The sequence below is a fragment of the Megascapheus bottae genome, chromosome 6, assembly GCF_031878675.1.
Source record: "Megascapheus bottae isolate mThoBot1 chromosome 6, mThoBot2.hap1, whole genome shotgun sequence".
Lineage (NCBI taxonomy): Eukaryota > Metazoa > Chordata > Mammalia > Rodentia > Geomyidae > Megascapheus > Megascapheus bottae.
In genome coordinates, this window is record NC_143514.1 from 44,822,986 (window position 1) to 44,849,810 (window position 26,825).

A 26,825-nucleotide genomic window follows, 5' to 3' on the forward strand; every position below is an offset into this window, starting at 1 on the left:
GATGAGGAAAGGACCTAAGGGCCTGAGGAACTTTCCACTGCCCCCAAGTACACCAGATGCCTGGGTTTCAGATGCTGGAACTCCTAAGGGCAGGTGCAGTCTTGCATGGAGAACAGAGAGGGATGAGTCTACTTGGGGTTTCACATGGGGAGAAAACAAGAGGAGGAGCCATTTTCCTGGGACAGACCTAATCATGTCCCCTTTTATCTTTCTAATGAACATCATCTTCCCATATCCTACCTACTGATTTTGGTAAGATTTTATTTCAAACCTCCATGTTGTAAATCCATATCCCTTTTAGAAGAATCTGCTCAAATATTACCTCCCTAAGACACTTTATCACTCCCCAGCAAGTTGCTAGCTAGGAATTCTTACTTTTTCTCCAGACTCCCTTATGCACCCCATGCTATGCAAATGGCATTGTATTTTTATATCTTCCCCACAGACTATCATCCTTTCCAAGAGAACAGACATTCCCAACATATGTCTGCTTCTAGATTCTAGAGCATTTTGAGCAGGTGGAGGTGGGAGGGGAAAAATAATTGTAATATTTTTCCAAATGCATCAGACAAGTTATTAATGAGGCATGTGTTAATTTAGTTTATCCATACCAACTATTTTTGCCCTAAGCTAAAAATAGAATGGAAAAGATCAGAGAGCTTCCCATATACTAAAGATAAATTTTGCCTATGACACTTTACTTCTGAGCTCCCATTAGTGGCATAGACAGAGGATTAGAAATTCATCCTCTTTTATTATTTAAAACTCTTTATTTTTGTTATTTCCCTTTATTTCTTTTCTTCCATCTGTTGACCAATTACTTTGGAATAGAGATTTAGTTTTTTTTCTTCTTTCCTTCCTTCCCTCCTTTATTTTATTTTATTTATTTATTTCTGTTTTCCTTTCTTTCCTTTTTTGTCTGTAATGGGCTGTGACTCAGGGTCTCACTCTTTCTGGCTTGTTTTCCATACAACTGCTGCTCTACCACCTGGGCCACACAGGGCTTTTTGCTAGTTAAATGAAAATGGAGTCTCATGCACTAATCTGCCCAGGCTGGCTTTGAACCACAATCCTCCACTTCTCAGCCTTGAGTCACTAGGATTGCACGAATGATCTACCAGTGTCCATCAATAGAGACTTCCTAAACCACACTGATTAAGTATTTCCATGTAATTTTGCCTGTTTTTTTTTAATGGATCATTACTCTTTTCCTTTTTCTTTGCTTTTGTACTTCTGTTGTGTAATCATGTCACTTCTGACTTTTTGCCATCTGTTTTTCAAACAATACTTGAGTTTGAACTAGAGACTGCCATGATTGCTAAATGAGCACTAAACCACACTTCTGATTCTGCTTTTCACTGGTTATTTAAGCATAAGGCTCCATTTCCTATAATTTGATTATTTTAGGCTTTCCATAATTATTGGGATCACAGTAACCTATCGTGCCCAGTTTCCCTTCATTAAGACGGGAACTCAAAATTTTCTCTCTGGTCAGATCTTGAAGTGTGTTCTTTCCATTCTTAGCTTCCCAAGTAGCTAAGGATAAAAACATCAGCTTGTCCACTAGTGGTGTCCAGTTTGATTTTTGCCCGTATCCTACTTCCTTTCCTTCCCCCTTCCCTCTCCCCTCTTCTTCCTCTCTATCATACAGTGACTTTTAGACTCTAATTACTCAAGAAAAAAATTTTTTCTTTCTTATTCTTACTTCTTTTTTTCTTATTCAGTTTTTTTTATTTTATTATCAGGGTGATGTATAGAGGGGTTACAATTACATTCAGAAGGTAATGAGTACATTATTTCTTGAACATTGTTACCCCTTCCTATGTTTTTCTCCCATTTTCCCTATCCCCAACCCTCACGGGGGTAGATGGTAGCCTTTAGCTGAGGAGCTCAGGGACAATGTCCAGACCCAGAGTTTAAGCCTCATGGCCCATTAAAAAAAAAAGAATTTCATCTCGTTTTTTAAAATTCCTCTTTCATGCCTACCATTCCAGTGTCTATTTGCATTCCCTTTGACTCAGGTGCTCATTTATGTTTCTCTTTGATTTCACTGATTGCTTTTTAAAAGTTTGTTTTCTTCTCTATCAGTGTTGAATGCTGAAATTTACTTCTAACTGTGAGGGCCTGAGGAGGTGGTGTCTTTGGAATAGGATTAATTCTCACAGGAGGGAACTAGTGCACTTACTGACTTGGTATCAGAGAGCTGCTTTGTTCCTTGCAACACATGAGGATAGGGCAGAAGGGGGCCATCTGTGAGCCAGACTTCCGGGTCCTCATCAGACACCACATCTGCTGGTGCACTCTGCAGGGACTTTACAAGCTCCAGAATTACAAAGAGATGTGCTGTTTGTGCTGCTTGCAAGCCACCTGCTACAAGGCACTTTGGTACGGCAGCTCAAACAAGATAAGCTATTACTACAAGCTCAGCCATGCGGATCCTTGTTATTTCATTCCTTTGCTTAAGGAAAGTTAGCCACTTTGCTAAATAAACCTATGAATGGATAAAGGGATCATTTGATTTCTTTTCCATCTGGTCACTTTTTGAAATACCATGAGTGAGATCTTGAAGACCACTCCATTATCTTCAGGAGAAGGGATAAAATTGTGAAAGTAATAGAACTTGCTTTTCTCTTCCAGAAAAAGTCCAGACTGAGATTGACAGAGTGGTTGGCCAAGGGAAGCAGCCGAGTTTGGCAGACCGAGAGTCCCTGCCCTATACATATGCTGTCATCCACGAGGTGCAGAGAATGGGAAACATAATCCCCTGGAGTCTGCCCAGGGAGGTGACATCTGATACCACATTATCCAGCTACCACCTGCCAAAGGTAACTATGCACTCCCAGGTCCCATCCTAATTCTGTGTGGGTTCATCAAAAAGGACCTGCAATTGACAAGTGACATGCATCTGGCACTCCAAGAAAGCACCGAAATGAGGAGAGTGATGATTGTGTCTAATATGCATGCGGTTTATGTGCCTTGTGTTTAACTGGCTATTATGGGAAATGGACATGGGATATTCCTGGGCCAGACATGCTTAGAGGAAGACTGGAGTTGTTCCTTGTCTCTTTTTTTCATTTTCTCTTTAGTTTTTTTTTTTCTATGTGACTTCTTAGCATTATTACTATGCTAATGTGTATCTTGACTGTCCTTAAGCACACAGCAGGCAACCATTCCCTGTCCAACTTTGCCATATGAAACAGTTCTCTTTGACAGAGAATCTCTCAGAACTAGAGTACTGCCAATTTTTGTGTAGGAAATTCTGCACTGGAGACCTGTTGGTCTGAGGGCACCTTGATGGCAGGCATTCTACTGTAAAGTCACCACGGGAAATTTTCCTGCTCTAAGGAGCAGCCCCAGGGTGGAGAACTTCCTTCTCACAAAGGAACTGGGAGAACTTCCTTCTCACAAAGGAACTGATTTAACCTCTGTGATAATAATTAATTGGACATGGTGATAAAGGACCATATACTCCTGAAGTAATCATTTTGCACTGTAGACTCTTAGCCTCATATAAATTCAGTACTTAATTTTTACAAAGATTATGATTCTAAACTTATTGAACAGGAATTTGAGGCACAGGAAAATTAAGCTTGTATGAGAGATCTCCACCTCAAATTGAAAGGAATAAAGATATGGAACCAGACCTGTCTATCCTCCACAATCCAAGGATGGAGACTGTCTAGCCCAGTGGCCCACAGAATCATTGGTCTGACCCTGCCAAAGCAAACGCAGAGTCAGTCGTGAAATAAACTATAGGGGCATTGTTTCACAACAACATGCACATTAGTTCCATCAAACATAAAATGTGAACTGGCTCTTGGCAGATAAAAAGAGTTCTTAGTCCTTTCTCCAAAAAACTTGTCTAAAATGAATTTCCTTTCCAGTTTTCTGCATTGTTCCCTATTAAATTCCCTGAAGATTCTGTGTGTGTTGTTATTTTTCCTCCTTATAATTAATACTGGAGAGCCCAGGACCTTGCACTTGATAGGTAAATGTTCAGTCAGTTGATCTGCACCCAATCCTGATCAAGATTAGATGCTACTATGATCTAACCCATGATGATCCATCTTATTCCATTCCTTAGCCAAACCATGCTAAAGGGAAACTAAAGACTTTATATTCCTTTCAATAACAGTATGAATGGGAATATTTCCTATCTTCACAGGTCACCAACAGATACAACTCATAGGATTTCCACAGAGAGCTCTCATAGGTCCTCTCATGTGCTCTGGAGCTCTGTAGAGATCATAGGTCCTCTAGTTTCCTTCTCCAAACATCTGAAATTGCATTTTCTTTCCTTCTTTGTGTCAGACTGTGTGGGTCTAGTTGTTTAACACTCGCTGAATGTTGTTCTTCTTTGGGACAGTCTCCAGACCTAAAAGCAGAAGATCAAAGCCAGCAGACTGCTTGGTGACCACAACTGCAGAGCTAGGAAAGCCCCTCCTGTACTTCCTGTCACCTTACTCATTGAGCCTCTCAGGATAGAGGCTCAGGGAGCAATTCCTTAGGTGCTGTTTGTTTTCTCTTGTTTATATTTGCCATTTATTTAGTTTGAGCAATCTCCCTCTCCTCTACAAAACTCCTACTGAAAAAAATTTGCTTCTGTTTTAATACCCATCCAGGATACTGAGAAATCTAGTCGACTATATGAAATGCAGGCTAGAATCCATGGCTTTGATACTGGATGTATTTCCAGTGATGGCTCAGTCTGACCGCTTCATCACACTGTGACTCTGAGGACATGACACAACCTCTCACAGCCTGAATTTCTTCATTTCTGAATTTCATCTAAGTACACATTACTGGATCTCTGTAGTGATGAAAAGACATTAAACATGTGGACATTCAGATTAATAATGATGGTTGTTTTTTGTTAATCCAACCATAGTGTAAACTAGGACAGTGGGAAGAATGGTGATTCAGGTAAAGAGACTTCTTTTTCCATTCAGTGTAGAGGGAAGAAATTGCAGAATGGAAGGGAAGGTGACATAATTAACCATCATTCATAGAACTCTGTCCTCAGCATGTGAAGTAGAGGATGAGGACGTCACTGGAAGTTCTTACATGTGCCTAGCTGAACAGTGGACCTGAACTGTTGAGGGGAAGGATCTCGTTGATGGAATCTAGAGTAATATAAAAAAGGACTGCCTTACTGGGGCACTGTGGAAAAGCCTGATTCTGCTCGCCCCAGGCAGTTTACAATGATAGCTGTTTCTTTCACCTATTTCTTTTGTTAAACTTGTGGTGGTACTGGGTACAGCATCCTCAAGCCTGGGAGAAGCAGTTGAGAAGTATGCATTGTCTAATCGCAATGGCTCTTATGTCACAAGCAGCACAACTGATTTTGATAACATGTGGACTGCCCACCTGGCACGTTCTTCCCCGATGGATGCTTTCCAATCCACTCTCACACCTATCCTAACCTGTCGCTGTACTGTAGAACAGTCAGAGCAGTAAGAACAGTCTGACTGAGCTGCTAAAATTCCAGCAGGAACTTGCAATCCAACCTTCTTCATGGTCGTATACAAAGGGGAGAGTTTGTGGTGTTGGGCTCAGCTGACAGCAAGTGAATGTGAGGAACTCAGGATATGAGCAGGCCTGGACAACAGAGCCTGAGGACCACTGCCCCGCTACGCATGCGAGTTCCAAGACATCTAACTGTGTGCTTCCTTCTCCAGGGGACCATGATCCTTACCAATCTGACGGCACTGCACAGGGACCCCAAAGAGTGGGCCACTCCAGACACCTTCAACCCAGAGCATTTTCTGGAGAACGGACAGTTTAAGAAGAGGGAATCCTTTCTACCTTTTGGAATTGGTGAGTTGTGAGGAACAGGAGACAGTAGAGCCCCACCCACATCTGCCCCTACTCTTCTCCTCTGGTCCTCCACTTAACCTGTGGGTCATCTGATGACCCTTCCATCTTGCTGTAGTCGGAGCCCAACATTGCTTCCTCTTTCCTCTCATGGAGATTCTTTTTCCCTCGTGGTTTGTTCTCCATAGCACTTGAAACAAAAATCTAAACCCTGATTGCTGTTCATAGAGAATTTTATAGCTTTTACGTATATTTTTTAAAAAAAGAATTAGATTCGAGGCCAGGACGCAAACTTGATACCTGACACATTTGTCAGTGGCTAACACTGTACTGAGTCATGCTTTCAGCCTCTAAATTCATCAGATTTAAATGATTTAAATGGATTTCTAATGAGGTATTGGAGAGACTATGAGAAGAGGAGCATTCTGTACCTTTAGGACGTTAGGCAGTGCGTCTAAACACTGCCGCTAAATGAATGTGTTCAAACCGACATTTGATTTGTGTTTTTCTTATTCTGTTTTCTTTTCTTTCTTTTTTTTCTTTCTTTTTCTTTCTTTTTTCCTTCTTTTCTTTCTACTCCTGAGCATTGGACTCAGGGCCTGGGCATTGTCCCTGAGCTTCTTTTGCTCAAGGCTAGCAATCTACCACGTGAACCACAGTGCCACTCCTGGCTTTTTCTGTGTATGTGGTACTGAGGAATGCAACCCAGGGCTTCATGCATGCTAGCCACATTCCTAGCCCTTCTTACTCTATTTTCATATTCCCAACATTCTATTACCTTTTTACTAATTATATAGTGCATGCATCTTGAGTGGACATTGAAATAGTGGTAAGTGAAAACAGTGAAATCTCTATTATGCTTTTGAGCCATCATTTTCAAAAGAATATTATTAGCTATAACATTGTAAAATAAATAACAAAATGTCTTTGCCTACTCTTGACACTAAGCTAGATATATAGCATAGATTTTTTTTCAATTAGTTTCTGCAGTCGTTACTTCTGTAACTATTTACTGAGCAATTATTATGTGATAAGAAGTCAAACATGAAGAATATAATAGTCAATGAAATAGAAACCAAATCAAAGCTGCCTGTTGAACTATGTGGAGCTATGTAACCCTACAAAGTTCAAATTACAAAAGAACTCTGTAGAGATAAGGAAATTGAGGTAAGCAAATGTGGAAAATAAACTAATATAATTTATGTAACATTATTAAGACTCCATATTAACCAAATGTGCCCAAAGTTACAGCTTATTTTCTACCTGACACTGTCTCTTTGTGATAACTACAGCATATCCAAAGCCCTCACTGTATGACTCATGACAAGGGGAGGGAGGAACTATAGTCTGACCCTATGGAGTTTGACCCTGTGTGTGGCTGCCCTGGCTATTTATATGCTCTTTTGCCTTTCCTCATCTTTTTTTGAGTCACCTCTGTGTTCCTATTGCACAACTCATTCTAATCAGAAGGCTGATAGAAGATGTAAACTTGCGCCAGTTTTATGTTGGCAACAATTTCAAGGTTTGTATTTCAGCCTAACATTTCAGACATTTATATTTCAAATACTGCTACTACTCTTGATGTTTACATCAGATGGTGAAATACTGAAATCCTAGAAATGCTTTTACCTTATGTCTCTTGCATTTGTGGTGAGGGGAATCTTCATAGAAACAATTTCAGATTCGCTTGCCTCAGATTATCTCACACTTTCCTCTGGGTACCCTGTTGTTCATAATGACAGAAAGGTTGGTTGTCTTCTTTCTTCATATAAGCTGACTTGATAAGACAAAGTTGTTTTCATCCAATGTCATGAATTGGTAGACCAGAGTACATATGTCTCCACTTAGTTTGGTTTTTTTTGACAGTCCTGGGGCTTGAACTCAGGGACTGAGCACTGTCCTTGGGCCTTCTCAAGGCTAAGCTCTACCACTTAAGCCACAGCACCACTTCTGGCTTTTTCTATGTATATGGTACAGAGGAATTGAACCAGGGTCTTCATGCATGCTTGGCAAGCACTCTACCACTGGGCCAAACTCTCGGCCCCATGTGTTTTTATACTCCTACTTTAGTTCTCTCTCTCTCCATGACAGTTCTAGACTTGTCTACCTTTTTAAGGCTCCTTTTTAAGTCATGGAGTTCATCCTATCTGTGTTGACACTATATTGCTGCATTATGCACAGTCCCAAATAGTATTACTTAGTAAGCATGCATTATTTCTCCCAATCATGGATGTCAGATAGATGGCTTTACTGATCCTGCCTGTCCTGTCACTGAGCTCTCCTAGGATGATCTAAGATGGACATGTGATATTCTTTTCCCATTTCCTTTCATCCTTTAGCAAGCCAGCCTGGCTGTTCCCAAGGACTTCTGATGTCCAATCGTGAAACTGTTACTTTGTGACTTCTACTGTCCTCTTACAGCCAGTTCAAGTCAGAATTCCAGGTTCAGTTCAAGGGAAGGAGAAAACTCTACATTTGATGGGGTTAGGGGCTTAGCTGTGAAATCATACCTCAAATGACATTACTCGGGGCAAGGGGGAAAATAGAGCTTGCTTGCTTTCTTTCTTTCTTTTCTTTTTTTTTTTTGCTGTCATCTCTCTTGCTGATGGAAAAGAATTAAGTTCAGAGAGGAAAAAACAGTTGCCTGAGACATTGTCAAGAAAGGATAAAACCTGTTTTATTGATCAGTAATTGACTCTTAAAAAATCCCATGCATTAATAAATAGTCAACACTGCTGCCTGGATTTTCTACCACATTCTTATTTTTAACATTCAACTACATTTCAACATGTTTTCTTGAACTTTCTAAGGGTAGCCTCCCCATAAAATAAGGTATACAGAGAAACTTTTTTTTCTTTTTGGTCAGTCATGGGGCTTGTACTCTGGGCCTGGCAGTTGTCCCTGAGCTCTTCAGCTCAATGCTAGCACTCTACCACTTGAACCACAGCACCACTTCTGGTTTTCTGATAGTTAATTGAAGAGTCTCTCAGATTTCTGTGCCCAGGCTGGATTTGAACTGCAATCATTAGATCTCAGCCTCGTGAGTAGCTCAAGAGAAAAACTTCTTTTCTCTTTGAAAAGGTCACCAGACCCAGGGCAGATGCAGTGCTACTGATGTACATTGAGATGATTGTTCCTCATTTATGTCCTCCTCATGGCTTCCATGGAAGTAACATATAGCTTCATGATAAAATAGGCTAGCTATCCATTTCTAAATAAAATTACTTGGTTATAAATACTTTAGGAGAATGTATTCAAAACCTAGGCCAGTTATCTGATTTTACTATTCTGTAATTCAACTAAGTAGTTAGCGGCAGGGAGAGGGCACAAGTGTCCTGTAGACTATACTTTTCTAGTCTTCTTCCTTCACCATAACAACAAAAATCCTGAGGTCAATAATTTAACAGGAGAAAAGGCATTTGGGCTCATGATTTCAGTGGTTTTACTCCATGGGACCTTAGACCTGTCATTCTGGGCCTAAGTGACAGCCCTTAATATATATTCCTCGATATGCTGAAGGACAGGCTCCAGTGGCAAACTTAGGCCCAGCACCTAAAATTCCCACCGCTTCCCAGCAGTAGCACAGATTCATGCTTCATCTTTATCACATGATCTGAGGGGATATCTGTGATACAAATCATAATTTCTGCCTCTGTTCTACAAAATCTTATATTCATATCAGGGTGCAAAATGCATTTGTCTGGCCTGGCAGCCTCCTAGCTCCTCAAGAGGCTGAAATCTGAAAATCATGGTTCAAAACCAGTCAGGGCTCAAAAGTCTGTGAGACTCTTATTTCCATTGAACCATCAGAAAACCAGAAGGAGCTGTGGCTCAAAGAGGTAGAGTACTAGCCTTGAGCTAAAGAACTCAGGGACAGCACCCAGGCCCAGAGTTCAAGCCTCTCCTCTCCCAACACATTTCTTGTCCTAGAATCACTGAAAGGTCTGAATCCAAAGTTTACATTAAGTCTCAAGGCACTGTGAACTATTTGTTCACTGTGAACTATTTGCCAGTAGAAATAAAAATGTAATAAATTCAAACTTTAAGGTGCAGTAAGAGTGAATAGGCAGTCAAGTAGTCCAAGGGAAATGACAGAGCTATAGCCCAAGCAATATACAAATTATCCATATATTAAACATGGACATGCCAAGGCAAGCAAGCTGCTTAACTTGTCCAACTACATGATTGAGAAGTTGACCAAGCTAAGCAGAATTTCTTTCCTTCTGTCCATACCTGCACATATTACAGAGTAGGGTGTGATGAAGACAGTTATGGGTATGAGTTGAAAAAAGCAGGCTCCATATTCAAGCCTGTAATGGAATCACATCTCTAGTTGAGAAAAGCTATGAGCAATTTCTATGGAGAGAAGCATGATGAAGCACAATGTTTAACCAGATTTCTAAGTCAGAGACCTGAGTCTGGGAGTTCTCAAGACTCAGATTTAGTCACTCATATCAAATACTGAACACCAAAGAAAATGATGAGGCAGTAAACTAAAAGTAATTATATATATATATATATATAAGGATATATATATGCATATATATGAGAGAGAGAGAGTTCACATTTTAGCATTTCTAGTTCTAAGCATTAACCAAGGGTGAAACTTTAGGTAGTTTGGCTCCTTATTAGTTTGAATTGTGTCAAGCCATTTTTCCAAAGGACAACATTATTCTGTGACAGTTTTTCTTCTGCCACGGAGAACCTCACAGAACATTTTGCCTGGAATAGATATGCATCTACATTCTGCAAAATAGAAATCAATGTGAGATTCACTGTTTTGAGAGCATGAAGCCTGAATGAGAGGGATCTAGAGATGGGCAGAAAAGGAAACATCACTCCATGAAAGGAGTTAAGTCCCTAGGGCTGGCAGTGGCCTCTGCAAGTCTTTGATGCTCTACCAGGAAAAAGAAGACCTTCTCTCTAGTTCCAAGTTGCATCTGTTATTACTTTCCCAAAGTCAGACTTTAAAATTCTCTTTGAGGGCCGGGAGTTTGGCCTAGTGGTTAAAGTGCTTGCCTAGCATGCACAAAGACCTGGGTTCGATTCCTTGGTACCACAAACATAGAAAAAAAGCCAGAAGTGGTGCTGTGGATCAAGTGGTAGAGTTCTAGCCTTGAGAAAGTCCAAGGACAGTGCTCAGGCCCTGAGCTCAAGCCCAGGACTGGCAAAAAAAAAAAATTCTCTTTGAGTGATCATTTTTAAAAATAAACTCCTTGGGGTAGGGGGGGAGGAAAATGGGGACCATGACATGAGAAAGGGTATCAATGTATGTGAAATAATGTACCTTCTAGCTGGTGAATATAATGTAACCCTTCTATTATTTACAATAAAAATATATGAAAAAGAATCCTAAAAAAAAGGCAGTAAACTAAATGTCTGCTAAGTCTCTGAAGATTGCAATAGCAGCTGTAAAGATGGTTCATCATGATGTGTTTTTTTGTTTGTTTGTTTCAGGAAAGCGAGTTTGCCTTGGAGAACAATTAGCCCGGTCTGAGCTGTTTATTTTCTTTACTTCCCTTGTGCAAAAATTTACATTCAAACCTCCAAATAATGAGAAACTGAGCCTGAATTTCAGACCAGGCCTCACCCTTTCCCCCGTCAGCCACAACATCTGCGCCATCCCCAGAACATGATGCTGTGAGAAAGGAAGTTGAAAGGAGATCAAGAAAAAAAAATGGTGTGTGCCCAATCAGATGTAAAGGGAGAAAATGAAGCTGGGTCAGAAGAAAAATAAGAGGAACTGGGCCAAATTATATAGAGTCTAATTTTCCCCACTGCTATTGTCTCCCTGTTAGCTTTGTGCAAATCACTTTTATTCTCTGTGATTTATATTTACATTTCTGAGGTGATAGGAGAATCATGATTCCTTGATTTAACAAAGTTTTTTGTCCGTTTTTATTTTTACAAGAATTAGGGGATATAATAGACTCAAAGTGGTTTGTGAACCATAATCACATCATAAAATTGAGCTACAGTGTGCCTTCTTCCTGCTTCCTTGCATAGACATGTATTTGCCTGTAGGCTGATGAAACAACTCAAGTTAACATAGTGAAAAGGAAACAATGAGTCAGATTTGGCCCTTCAGGGAAATCCAGTTTTACCAAAGGACCTCTCCTATGTCTCAGAGCTGTGTGCACTTGCTCTTGATGCTGCCTGAGATGCCCACTGAAGCTTCCAAAGCTTCAACATATTTTTAAGAACCTGGAAGGACACACACATTCATGCACACCCAGAAAAAGACTCAAAATGCTCTCATCTCTCTAGATGACCTTGAAGGTTAAGTAGGAAGTGCAGGATGAGCTAGAGCAATAGCTTTTTTTCTGTTGTAGATTAAATGGTCTAATCCAACCTACACACTGCACTGTAGGAGAGGCTGCATGACAAAAGAGTTCAATGATGTGAGAAAAATGGACCCAAATCCATGGAACAGTATGCTTGAGCAGAGAATCCAGTGATGGCTTGTGACAAAAAAAAAAACAGACTTTTTCAGAATTAGTCTAGTAATTCTCTAAACATGAAGCAATAAAAATAATAGCTCTTACGTTTGTGTGCAGTGTCTCATTTCTAGTTTGTACATATCCTGTAAAATTCTAGAGTTCCGACCAAAACTTATGAACCATGCAATGAAATGGAAACAATAGCTTATTCATATGGTTAAGAAAAAGCAGTTAGGGGGCCGGGAGTTTGGCCTAGTAGTTAAAGTGCTTGCCTAGCATGCATGAAGACCCAGGTTCGATTCCTTGGTACCACATATAGAAAAAAGCCGGAGGTGGTGCTGAGGCTCAAGTGGTAGAGCTCTAGACTTGAGAAAGTCCAAGGACAGTGCTCAGGCACTGAGCGCAAGCCCAGGACTGGCAAAAAAAAATAAATAAAAATAAAAAAATAAAAGAAAAAATTTAACAAAAGAAAAAGCAGTTATTATAAACTGGTCCTGGAGACCCCCAGTCACTGGACAGAATCTTTAAATATGCCTATATGTATGTATGTATATATATACACAAACGTATTTAACTTCTTTTTTCTTCAGCTGGGACTAAGTTTATCTTCTGCATAACTGTCAGGGGGTTAATTTATGCAAATATCCTTAAGTACACTTTCTTCTGGGAGGATCCACCCACTATACAAACGAGAGACATCTAAATCCTCTCATTGCTCCCTACACATAGACATTGTGCTTTTGTGTTCCTCACCTAAAGAGTATCCTCTTTTGGTCTCACTATGTGTGAATGCTTAGAGTCCTGTACAACTTATCATGTCCTGATATACTTTTTTATATTGATGCATAAATATATGCTTCATATGACTGTAGAATTTGTGTACATGCACCTTGAGTCATTTTGTAAAAATGTGCTTTTGCCCAAGATTTTAAATTTAAAAGAAAATGAGATGAATATACATTTGGGTGCTTCTTTTTTTTTCTTTGCCAGTCCTGGGGCTTGAACTAAGGACCTGAGCTCTTTGGCTTCTTTGGCTCAAGGCTAGTGCTCTACCTCTTGGGCCACAATGCCACTTTTTGCTTTCTCTGTTTATGTGGTACTGAGGAATCGAACTCAGAACATTTTCCATGTTAAACAACCACTAAGCCAAATTCCCAACCCTCCATTTGGCTTCTGAAACATACACTTCATAGTATGAAAGGATTAAAGTGGTACAAGTTAAACCTGTGTTCTTAGTGACAAGATTTAAATTGCCAAGGATCATATCAGCCCAAATGATCATGGATTGTGAAGAGAAAATCAGCATGGGCAAAATATATGAAGGGGAATGAAACTCTCATTCATTCAATAAATAGATTAATGTCGAGAACATTGTGCTAAGTTAAATAAGCCAAAAGCAAAGCAAAAATACGATTAGTATTCGGTTGAAATGAGTGATCCTCTAGTGATCCTCTAGACTGGTAGGAAGGAATATGCAGTGTTAAGGGATATAGGGTTACAAATTTAGAAGGTAGGTAAAATAACATTTAACTGTACACTTTAAAACTGGTAAAAGCTAGGCATGGTGGCAGACACTTGAGAGGTTGAAGCAAGGAAGATGTTGAATTTAAGGCCAGCTTCGACTACACAGATACAACCTTCCTAAAACAATATGATGAGATGAAATTAAGATGACTTTCACCTATGCTGACCTCTCTAGGGAGGTGCCTGTGAATTGTCAATGTGCCACTGATCTTTGATGGAGGAATACATTAAGGCTTCAGTAGTAAACAGGACCATATTTAGAAGGGGTGGCACAAAATGTGGATAGCTTTGGGGAACCGAACAGAAGAAAAGGGCTGCTTCAGCAGGCAGTGAGCCCAGCCACGCAAAATGCAGGTAACCACAGAGACAGGGCTGAGACATAGAAAGAAGAAAACATGCACTGAGGTTTCAGCTGTGAATAGTCTTCTTAGAAAAAAACTATGCAGGGGTATTTGCTAGTAGAATAGGAACAGAGAAAAATTTCCTCAAGTGATCTAAGAAGAAACGGAGAGAGGGAAGAGAGAGAGAGAGAGAGAGAGAGAGAGAGAGAGAGAGAGAGAGAGAGAGAGTCAGAAAAAAAAAATAGGCCTAGATCCAATGGTAAGCAGATTTGCAGTCTAAACCAGAAAGGAAAAATGCAACAAATGCTATCAAAGGTGCAGAAGAGGAGGAACCCTTATTCATTGTTAATTTCCACTATGGAAATCAGTATGAATGTTCTTCAAAAAATTAAAACTCCCATTTGACCCAGTCATCGGGGAGAAAAAATGGTGACATGAATAAAAATAACACTCAAAATAAAGTCTACTTGCCAGTAAGTTACTAAACACTCAGGACAAGCAAGAACAAGATCATTTAAGCAGGAGGGGTACTATTGGAGAAATAAACATTTTGAGACATAGAGGAAATACAAATCAAAAGGATAATGAGATTCTATCTCAGTCCATCAGTATAGCAACCAATCATTAAGAAAATGAAATGCTGGCAGTGATATGGGGGAAATGAGTCATTATACACTGACAGTAGAGCTCTTCATTTGTTCATCCACTATGAATATCAATATGGAGGTTTCTCAACAAACTAAAACTAGCACTACCACAGGATCCAGTTATACCACTCTTGGCTACATATACAAAGGAACATAAGTTGATACAGATAGATCTGCACATTCATGCTCACTATCTCACTATTCACAATAGACAAGCATCAACCTATGTGCCCAACAATTGATGAACAGATAAAGAAAATGTAGTGGGTGTGCATGTACACCTGTAAAGAAGAATGGAATTATATCATTTGCAGAAACAGTTACAGAATTCGAGGTCATATTGGTATAAGGCACAATCAGAACACTAACCTATCGCATTCTTTTTACTCATATGAAGAAGCTAGACTTAATGATAATAGTTTCATTATAATGATTGTAGAAGAGGTGCTGTTTGGAGGAGGCACAGTGGAAGAAAGAAAGAAAGGGAAGAGGAGAAGGTAAGAGGGGAGAAATGATCAAAGCACAATATAATTATGTATGAAAATACTATAATGAAACCACTAAAAACTATTAAAGGTCAACAGAAATGAGAGGAGTACGAAAGTGTAACAGTGGTGATGACTTTGAAGTAATATGACCATCTCTTCTCTCTCAGAAAAAATACAGACTGAGATGGACAGAGTGATTGGCTGATGGAAGCAGCCACACTTGACAGACCACAAATTTTTGCCCTAAATGCATGTTGTTATCCACGAGGTGCCGAGAATGGGAACTAGAACCCCTATGAGTGTGCCTGGAGAAGTAACATTGGATACTGACTGGATCCCACCTGCAGAAGATAACTAGGCCCTCCCACGGTTCTATACTTGGTTATCTTTGCATTCACCAAGACAAAACAAACCCTGAACTTGAAAAGTGATATATACTTCTGTCCAAAGGAGTCACTCAAATGCGATATTGATATGTCTAGTTATACTGACATTAGTTATACTGGTATTAGTCTAGTCCATGTTTTCATTTATGTATTATTGTTTAGGGGGAGTAGAGTAAGGAAGAAGATTCCTAGGTCAAATATGATTAGGCTATGTTAGAATTTATGTATTTTCATTTTTTATTAATGTTTTTACATGTGTATTTATTGAGGCATTGGTATTGTGCACACATAGCAAGTAGCAGTTCTCTGTGATTTTTTTCATAAAATCCCATTTCTTTGCCTGGTAGATCATATGTCTGGAATAGACAGACTTGCCACTCTTAGTTAAGACTGTCTTCACAGTCTTAAGGTTATACAATGCTAACATTTGCAAGGGTTTTTTTTAGAACAGCTGGACTAATGTCACATTCATGCAGATGTTCCTAACATGTGTCCACAAGAAATTTCTAGATGGTATTTACAGCCCCAGAAGGGAAACTTTTTTCTTAAAAAAAAATACCAGCACAATGTATGCAATATGAACAACTGAAAACTGAGATAGAGGAATACATGTTTCTTAAGCAATGAATTTTGTGTTGTAGACTATTAGATTGTGTTTTAGTTTTCAGAGATATTGTGGTTTCCATCTTATTGACTGTGAAGTTGAGGGAAATTAAGGTTGCATGGACTTTCTGAACTTCCAAGTGACAAGAGTTGGGATCTAAAACTAGAGCTGTCTGTTCCTCCACATGACTTGCTTTATTAGATCATAAAAGGAATCTCCCTGCAACTCTTCCACCTTCATCATAAACAAATCCCCACCCCACCCCCACCCGGCTTATGATAATGGGGATTAAACCTGTGCTTTGAGCTTGCTTGGTAAGTGTTTTACCCATTGAGTTATACTCACAACGCTAAATCCTTTTTTTTCGATTTTTTTTTATTTTAATGTATAGAGGGGTTACAGTTATATTCGCCAGATAAAAGGTGCATTACTTCTCACACATTGATACCCCTTCTCGTGTTTTTGTCCCCATTTCCCTTCCCCTATCCCCTCCTCTCATAGTTTTTCCCCTCCTATTTCATATATATATATATATATATATATATATATATATATATGGCAAGTAACAAAGGCAGATACTGTAACAATATGAGATTAACCAAAGGGCAATACAAGAGAAGAGAAAAAAAAAACATAGTACCTTAAGAACTACAGTTACTAATAATTAAGCTCTTGTTTCCAGGTCCTGGAGGTCCATTAATTTAACCTCATCCTATAAGGCCTTATGTATCTAGGTTTGAGCTATTGTAATCTTCTGCTAGGAGAGTTCTAGATGTGTACTAATTATTACAGATGAGGGAAACCACGGAGTCTATGTTCCTTTGAGTCTGGCTTACTTCACTTAATATGATTTTTTTCCAAGTTTTTCTGTTTCCTTACAAATGGGGTGATGTAATTCTTTCTGATAGCAGCATAGAATTCCATTGTGTATAAATACCACATCTTCATGACCAAATCATCTATTGAAGGGCATCTGGGTTGGTTCCATGACTCCACTAAATTCTGATCAAGGCCATCCTTAGCTCTATTCGTAAAGGGCTCTCCACTGCCACCTACTGTCCTCTTTCCAAAATGCACAATTACCATTACTTCCCTTTCTGGAAATGATCCTTTCTGTTTATCTTGGTCAGCCTGTCATCATCTGTCTATTATCTTCTTGAAGTGGGTTGGGATCCCAATAAAGTCACAAACTCTGACTGATGGTAAAAAGAAATCTGAAATTTATTGCACTGACTTGCCAGTGCTCACTCAACTTGGGAGTGAGCAGCTCCAAACTCAAAAAGCAGGTGAGTTTATGAAGACAAAAACCCACAAGTAGCCACATATAGCCACACACAGGTAGCCAATAAGGTTACATTCCATAATTATTCTGGCCAATGGCTCTACTATAACTATATAAATAAACCTGTCCTTTTAAAGGTTAAGAAAAATGGGTGCATAAGCAAGTGAACCAATTACAGAAGCAGAATTATATGTTAGTCTGCAAAATTTTAACCACATGATTCTAACTTTAACCCATAGTTCCCAGTTTATTTGTCTGGGGATTTTCAATAAACTTCCTGTTTGTGTGGCAGGGGAGGTTGTCTGGGCGGTTTTAGATAGCCATTAACCCATTTCCCTCTGGATTTGTTTTCCTTTAGAACAGCCATAGAACCAGAAGAACAAACCCAGAGGACATTCTTTGGAAACTGGCACTCAGGAGCCATAAATGCTGCTTTTGCATTTATTGTTTACTTACTACATTGAGCTTCTCCAAGCTGTTTACATTTTTTATAGCCACTCATTTAACTCCAATGATCCAACATACCTCCAGAGACTTCGTGTATCATAGATTTTTAACATCACTCCTAATAAGCACCCTGGACACTGAGCAATCTAACAGATTATACACGACAGAGGCTAGGAGCCATGACTTTGGTATCAAGAGAAACCTACTTACACCAACAACTCTACCTGCTTCCTATGACTCTGAGCAAATGCCTTAGTCCCTAGGAGAACACAGCAGATGTAATGAAGGACCAGCCTCAGTGATGGGTTGCCTGAAGTAGAGGAGTTGGCGAGAGACTCACTGGTGATTTGGGAATCTTGGCATGTACCTGGGGAAAGGTTCCTTTGCTTGAATATTTCATCTAAAATTATCCCAGGAGTGGTACTAGGTTTGGTGTTTTCTATCTTAGAAGTAGGAGAAAGGAGAAGGAAAAAATAAAGGACAAGTCCAACCCTGTAGTAAAATTGCTATGGTTCACACTTCTTGAGCAGCAGAGCTGACGTTCACCTCCTTTGCCCCTGAATGCTGGTATGTCTCCTCTCTCAGCCCTCCAGTATGCTGAGGAGATGAATTCTTCTAGCAGGACTTCTAGTCTATCATTCAAAGTTGCCCTACACGGAAGGGAAAGGTTCTAGGCCGCAGTTACTAGGGGTGTAGATAGGAGCACAGACTATGAGGAACTGATCTGGGAATGGAAGCTAGTGAACCTCCTCCCTTTCTTCATGGGTGAGTCGGGGGAGTAGTGTCAAGATTTGCCTATGTTTCCTTCTGTGGGGGCCATGATCTTTACCAGTTTTACAGCATTGCGTAGGGACCCCAAAGCATGGGCTATCTCAGGCACCTTCAACCCAGAGCATTCCTGGAGAGTGGACAGTTTAAGAAGGGGAAATGCTTTCTGCATGAGTTGTGATAAACAGGAGTGAGGCATCAGAGCTCCTCACCATTCCTACCTCCTATAGTTCTCTGCTTTTGTTGAAATGTCACCAGATGGCCCTGACTGGTGAATCTGTATCTTGCTATAGTTGAAGACAGCATTCCCTCAATCAGCCATTGTTTCTCATCAGTCCTACTTCACAAGCCATCCTTTAACCCACCTAGAGATTTCATTCCTTCAGTCTATTTTCAAAAATAGGGAAAAGAGACACAAATCCTACATTTTCCTCACAAACAAGTTTGGGCTCCCATCATCTTAAGAGAGTCTGTAAATTCCTACATTTCTTTAGTAAAGCCTGCCTATTCATATAGAAATAGACCTGGTTTTCAGTAAGGAAATAGAGACATAGCAGGGGAAAAGAGCTAACTACATATTATTAGGGCATTAGGCCCCAAAAGCCAGTGCCTTCATGAGATTGAGTTGTGACAAACTAAACACTCCTTGACTCCTTTTTAATATCTAGTTCACAAATGCATGTGGCTTTCAACTGGCAGAAAAGAAAAATGGACACAGGAAACGTCTCTTAGCCAGGTAGTTATAAGTGGCGCACTCTCTCTCTTTCTCTCTCTGTATATATATATATATATATATATATGTATATGTATATATATGTATATATATTCGTATATATATTCATATATATATTCATATATATATGAAATCAATAGCAAAATGTCTTTGCATATTATAAGATCTAACCACAGGATAGATGGCTCTGATTTTAGAAGATAATCTCAGTTCAGTAAAGATTTACTGAACTATGAATATAATAAGCTTTCATCTCTGTGGTTATGAGAGTGAATTTCAGAAAAAGAAAGCTATCTGTCCTGTTGGCACATATGTCCCAATGTCACCCCACGTGGGATAAACTTACCAAAGCTCAGATTCCAGGTCCAACAGATTCATCAAAAGCTGCCACTGGTGTTCTACCTATCACCATATCTTGAAAAATTACTACATGGACACTACACTCTGGGGAGCAGACAATATGTTTCTCTTAAACTTAATCAGCTATAACTTAGTTTGTTGAGCAGCATCATTTTCTGCTGATGAAACTTAGCTAGGCAAACATCACAGCCACACTGTGTTATGCTGTATTACCCTGGCGTGTCTGGTCTGTTCCTGGTTTTATCCTCTTTGCCTTTCTTCAGCTGCTTTTAGGTCACCTTTGCTCACCTCGCACTAATCACTTCTTTTTAAAAAAATGTGATTATAAAGGTGACATACAGAGGGGCTACAGTTACAAATTTAGGCAAGGAGTACATATCTTTTTTTTTGACAATGTCACTTCCTCCCTCATTCTCTCCCAGTTTTTACCTTTCATTCCCTCTCACAAGCTGTAGAGGTCATTTTCAACATAGTTTCTAGGGAGTAGCATTGCTGTGTTTGTCTTTCCACTTCTATGCCTCCCCTTACACTCCCAAAGTCATAGAACCAAACAACAGAAACAGAACCAAAAGAAAAAAAATAAACAGAAAAAAGGGGGGAAAACACCTCTGCTTTTGTCTCCTGGGGTTCATTAAACATTACTTTGGATGATTGGATGCACACAGGCACTGTGCCTGTGCCTATTTCTAGTTACTTCTGGTAACCACTAATACAGGGTGCAAATATCCCTTCCAGTGCTTTTTCACAACAGTTTTATGTTTTATCCTACAGCACAATGTTTAGTCTTTGTATTTCTAATACTATAATGACTTTCTAGGTTCTGCCTACAGATCCATGAAATGCTGAAACGCTAGGAAGATATCCTTCTATGCTTTACATAAGAATGATACATTGCAACCATGATGAGAGGAATTCTTATAGAAATTCATATAAAAGAAGAAACATCCTTGAAATCAAGTGATGGCTACAGAATATCTTTTTTGTTTCATATTGCAAATGTTTCCTATCATAGGCATTTTATTTTCACATCTGTTTAAAACAGTTGCATGTGTACAGGTTATAAAACAGCAGTCCATAGTGACTGAACTCACTGACATTTCCCCTTTTGAAAAATTAAAAAAAAAATTGTACCATGGGGTCGGGTGTTTGGCCTAGTGATGAGTGCTTGCCTAAAATACACAAATACTCGGGGTCAATTCCTTGGTACCACATACATAGAAAAAGCCAGAAGTAGTGTTCTAGCTCAAATGGTAGAGCACAAGCTTCAGGGAAAGCCCAAGGACAGTGCTCAGGCCCTGAGTTGAAGCCCCAGGACTGCCCCCCCCCCGCCAAAATTGTACTGCTACTGGGGTAGAACTCAGAACCAGGGAGCTATCTCCTATTCCATGCCCCCCTTTCTTTTTTTGGCTCAAAAATAGCTCAACTAGAGTCATAGTCCCACTTCCAACTTTTTGGTAGTTACTTGAAAATAAGTCTCACAGACGTTCCTGCCTGAGCTTCCTTCAAACTAAGATCCACAGATCTCTGCCTCCTGAATAACAAGGATCATAGATATGTGTTAACTGACATCCAGCTGGTGCTTTGCTTTTGAGAATCATATTATACATTCTCTATTGTATACTTTATTTACAAATAACTCTTACAAACCCTATGGAAACCCAATTGTTAATGATTAGAGAAAGGATCAGTATCTCCTTTGTTAGTATAAGGAAATACAAATAAGAACTGGGAACAGTAATGATAGAATACATTTGTAATCAAAGCTAAGCAGGTAACATAGGTATAGAATCATACTCTAGAGCCCATCTGGGAAAAAGTAACTAAGATCCTACCTGAAAAATAACCCTGTTTGCTCTTGTGGTAGTGTGTGTATAACAAGCACAGGATGCTGAGGGGTTTTTTTGTTTGTTTTGTTTCGTCAGTCATGGGCTTGAACTCTGGGCCTGGGTGCTCTCTCTGAGCTCTTGAGCACAAGGTCATCATTCTACCACTTGAGCCACAGTATCACTCCTGGTTTATGTGTGGTTAGTTGGAGATACAGAGTCTCATTGATGTTCTTAATATACTATGTTATTTCTTTTCTCTTTTTTTCCCCTAAAGAATCTCATGTGGTTACTATATTTGACTTTGTTACCTGGTATATTGTATATACATTTTAAGGGTGATTATTAAGCAGAGAATATATATATATATATGTTTACTTGTTTATTTGAAATAGGGAAGGGAAGGGGAAAACAAGATGATTGGGAGGGGGTAGGGGAGAGAAATGGGGACAAAAACATGAGAAGGGGTATCAATGTACAAGAAGTAATGCACCTGCTACCTGATGAATGTAACTGTAACCCCTTTATATATTATTCCAACAATTGAAAAAGTGTCTCATGGATTTTTCTGCCTGGGCTGGCTTTGAACCGCTATCCTCAGGTCTCAGCCTCCTGAGTAGCTAGGATTACAGGCATGAACCACTGGTGCCCAGCTAGGATGCTGAGTTTTAATCTTATTATATAAAAAAAAAAAACAATCCTTTTAATGAAAACCTTGAAGGTGAGTTGTGGGGTGTGTGTGTGTGTGTGTGTGTGTGTGTGTGTGTGTGTGTGTGTGTGTGTGTATTAGTTCTGGGGCTTGAATTTAGAGCACAGGTGCTGTCTCTGAGCTTTTATGTTACTGTGTGTGTGTGTGTGTGTGTGTGTGTGTGTGTGTGTGTGTGTGTGTGTGTGTGTATTAGTTCTGGGGCTTGAATTTAGAGCACAGGTGCTGTCTCTGAGCTTTTATGTTACTGAAGGCTAACACTAACTTGAGCCATAACTCTACTGTCAGCTTTTTTGGTGATTAACTGCAGATAAAACTCTCATGGACTCTCCTTCATGGCCTGCCTGAAAACTGTGATTCTCAGATCTTAGCCTTCCATGTAGCTAGGTTACGGATATGAATCAGTGGTGCCTGGCAATATTTGTTGTTCCTACAACTAAACAAAATCTCACTTAAAAGAGGGAAGAATAGAGTCAGTGATTAACCTGAGCTTCCTGTGATCAAACAGACACACAGGGAACCCAGCCTAGAGCTCTGTTTCAAGAGACCACACCAAACAAACTAGAAATGCTCAAGAGTTTGTCACCAACCAAGAAGAGTCAAATTCAAGCATCTACAAGAGAGGAAACACAGAGAAACCAAAGTAGGTGCCCACACAGCTGTGCTGCATCCCAAATTTCTTTTCTTCCCTTTCCTTCTCCCCCATTCCCACCCCCTCCCTACCTGCTCCAGCAAGTGAACCACACCAATAGACAGCAACAACATACCTGTAATCCAGAAGCTGAATCTCGGTGAACTGGATAGAGCAGCCACAGGAATGTGCACGAGGAACTGCCATTTTCAGAGACAAAGCGACTCCACAAGGTCGCTGGTATGGTTTATAAACCAAGGCTCCACAGGTCTCCGAAGGCCGGGTGCAGCAGGACCTCTAACCCCAAAAAATCTCTTCCAGACCCGAGGTTTTGGCGTGCTCCTTAACATCAGAGTGGAATGGATTCGGTGGGGCCACTAAGCCCAGGAACAGTCTCTAGGATCCTATAACCCAGAGAAGAGTCTCAGCAGGACCTCTAAAATTGACAGACCACTAGCTAAACTGACGAAGAAAAGGTAAGAAATAAAAACAAAGTTAGAGATGCCAAAGGAAACATTAAATATGCATCCAAGAAATCCAAAAGATTATGAAATACTTTAAAAACCTATTTTAAAAAACCCTATATATGATGGGAAATCTAGTAGATATGGATCTATTTCTAAAGACATACAAACTGCCTAAACTGAATCAAGAAGATATAAACTACTTTAACAGGCCCATACCATGCAACGTGATTGAGGGAGTGATCAAGTAAACACGGAAAAACCCAGACCCATTGGATTCACAACCGAATCCAACTTTTCCGTAAAATAAAACTAAAAAGATTAATCTCATAGTGTTACTGTATTTCACCTTGTTATCTGATATATTGTATATATGTTTATTTGGTTATTTGAGATAGGATAGGGAAGGGGGGAAACAAGATGGGGGGTGTGGGGAGGGAAATGGGAACCAAGACATGAGAAAGGGTATCAATGTTTGTGAAGTAATGTACCTTTTACCTGGTGAATATAATGTAACCCTTCTATTAATTACAATAAAAATATATGAAAAATAAAAACTAAAAAGATCAAGTCCCAAATATATTTTATGAACCCAGCTTCACTCTCATCCCCAAACAGGAGGATTCAGTGAAAAAAGGAGAACCATAAGCCAACCTGTCTGCTGAACACAGATGTGAATAGCTTCAATAAGATACCAGCCAGTAGCTGGGGGCCAAGGGCTCACACCTGCAAGCCCAGCTACTCAGGAGGCTGAGATCTGAGATTGGTTCAAAGCCAGGCTGGAAGAAAAGTGAGCATGAGCCTATTATCTCCAATTAACCACTCAAAAAAACCCAAAGGCCAAAAAACAAACAAGTGAAAACATAAGTGGAGTTGTGGCTCAAAGTGGTAGAGAACTAGTAGAGCAAAAACAGCTCACGGACAGCAAGCAGGCCCCAAGTTCAAGCCCCACAACCAATCAAAAAGAAAAGAAATACTAGCAAACAGAATTCATCAACTAATAAAAATAAAAATCACATATAATCAAGAGGTTTTTATCTGAGATGTAAGTTTTGTTTAATATACATAGACCAATTAATGCAATATATCACATTAATAGAGCCAAAGACAAGAACTTCATGATTATCTCAATAGATGCAAAAAAACCAAAAACACTTCAAAAAGAAATCCAATATCCATTCATGCTAAAAGCTATGGAGAAGACAGAAATAGAAGGAACATACTTCAAAATAATAAAATCTATATATGACAAACCAAGAGCCAACTTCATCCTAAATGATGAAAAACTAAAACCATTTTCTCTAAAATCAAGAACTAGGAAAGGATGTCCACTCGTTCCACTTTATGTGAAGCATAAAAATGGAGGGAAAAGGATGAAGAAATGCAACAGCAGTACTCAGTACACACTGTGCTAAAAATGAACTATAAAACTTATGGGCAGCAGAGACTGAAGGAAAGGGTGGCACTGTTCAATAAGAAAAAAATGTACTCACTGCCTGTCTTATGAAATGGTAAACCCCTCTGTACATCATCTTTATAACAATGAACAATATTATTTTTAAGCTTACCTAAAGATATGAAAATAACATAAAAATACATTTAATGTGATGAAGCAAGGAAATTCCATTTTTCCAAAAATTCACAACTCAGAAACCAATTCCAAAGTAGCTGTAATGTCAGATAAGGACTCAAAGGTCTAGTTTTAAAGTGATCAATGACCTCAGAGAGGCTACAAATAAGCAGGTAAGTGAAGTTAATTTTATACTAAGAAAATCGGCAACATGGCTGAAAAATTCAGCAAGAAAATGAAAATTATGTGAAAAAAATGTTAGAAATAAGTCAATTAATCAAAAATCATAGTTAACAAAATAGCAAGCAAATCAAGCAGAAAAAATATCAAAAATGGGAAGCTAATTGCTGTCAAACAATAACAAAAGTATTAGCTATGACTGCTTACTGGAACATTGAGATAAAATTAAAAAACCAAACCTAAGAACTCCTAGGGCAGAAGGAGCTGAAATGCAAACTAAAAGCACAGGAAATCTATTCAATGAAATTATAGCAGAAAATTTCGCAAATCTTAGAAATAGTGTAAGACACTCATGTACAGGCAGCCTTTTAACTCCACATAGACATGAAAAGAATATCAGAGTATAATGCAAATGCTAAACTGAATTGTTCTAGTTCTGAGCTTTTTATTCTGGGTAATTTGAGTCCATGTTCCAGGGCCTTAGTAAACCATATTTGGCTCCGGATTTCTTTGAAAGCAGATATTCAGACAGCACCTTCAAGCTAGATGTCAAGGTCAAAACTGCCCAGTATAATCTTCTGTAAGAGATATCCTGTTGTCTTCACTGTCCAGTGTACTGCAGCAAGTCAGTCATCTTTAATTTTGGAACATCTCAAAAGTGGTAGAATGTCAGAAGAAACACCATTTTAAGTGGATAAACCATTTAAATATGCATTGATTAACAGCCACCTTATTGTTCCCTTAGGAATTCTTTGTCAAGTAGACACAAAACAAATACATTTGTTTTTGAGACATTTGGTGTAGGTTGGGTATTGAAATTATATGATGTATGGGGGGACCCTGAGGTTCTACCTGTAGTGAGCAAATCCTGAGTAGTCTTTAACAGCCAGAATTCAATTTTTCCAAGCCCTGTCCTAAGAACATGGACTCTTCACTCTCTTTCTAGAAGTCAATTTGCAATACCCATTTCAATAATTCTGTAGGGATCTCAAGATATAAGGGTAATGGAAAAAAGAATTCTTAAATAGCTTTCACTAAAAGGAGTCTAAACAAGAGAAATCAGATGGCACTCCTCTCCCCCTCCCCATGTTCTTCCACCACTCCCTGACCTTGGCCTTCTTGGAACTTCAATAGGTTTTGTAGTTATTTATATTTTCACATGTGTGTAGAGTACTCTGATCACATTCACCTCTTTACTACCTCTTTTTCAACCCTTCTCCTCTGGTTCCCACCTTGAAACAGAAAAGATTTTACGTTTCTTGTCTATGGGCTAATTTCTGCAAAGGAGAACAGGAGATACTTGTCTGTCTTGCTAAATGGCAACTTTCATAAAACTACTAAAAAAAATTCATTGTATGCATATTTGGAAACATCAGAGTGAAACCCATGAATACAACTCACAGATGCTAATACAGTTAGGTCCTGGAAATTCATAGGTGATCTGCTTAAAGAATGCTTTTTTATTGTATCTGATTGCCTCATGTACATGCTAAGTCAGACTAGGAAGCCAAGGGTGAATGAATGTTTTTGGGGGAGGGGGAGGGGAGTTACCAGTCTTGGGTTCAGTTCCTGTGCTTTTGCTCAAGGCTAGTGCTCTACCAATGAACCACAGCTCCA

General features: G+C 39.3%; 1 protein-coding gene and 1 long non-coding RNA gene across 2 annotated transcripts in view; one reads left to right on the top strand and one right to left on the bottom strand.

Moving 5' to 3' along the window:
• The window catches only part of Cyp2j2 (cytochrome P450 family 2 subfamily J member 2), a 26,298-nt gene extending 14,804 nt beyond the window's left edge, over positions 1–11,494 (top strand). Inside the window, exons 7-9 of the mRNA XM_090334734.1 lie at positions 2,638–2,825; positions 5,679–5,817; positions 11,272–11,494. Coding sequence (XP_090190860.1) covers positions 2,638–2,825; positions 5,679–5,817; positions 11,272–11,450 — 506 coding nt within the window. The 3' untranslated portion in view covers positions 11,451–11,494. The remainder of the gene's footprint in view (positions 1–2,637; positions 2,826–5,678; positions 5,818–11,271) is intronic.
• LOC150061737 (uncharacterized) lies at positions 3,644–23,200 on the bottom strand. Its single transcript, XR_016535942.1, has 3 exons — positions 23,131–23,200; positions 7,444–7,537; positions 3,644–3,714 (listed from the first exon to the last, which is right to left on the bottom strand). It is a non-coding gene; the product is annotated as an uncharacterized LOC150061737 (long non-coding RNA).
• Positions 23,201–26,825: the final 3,625 nt, after the last annotated feature.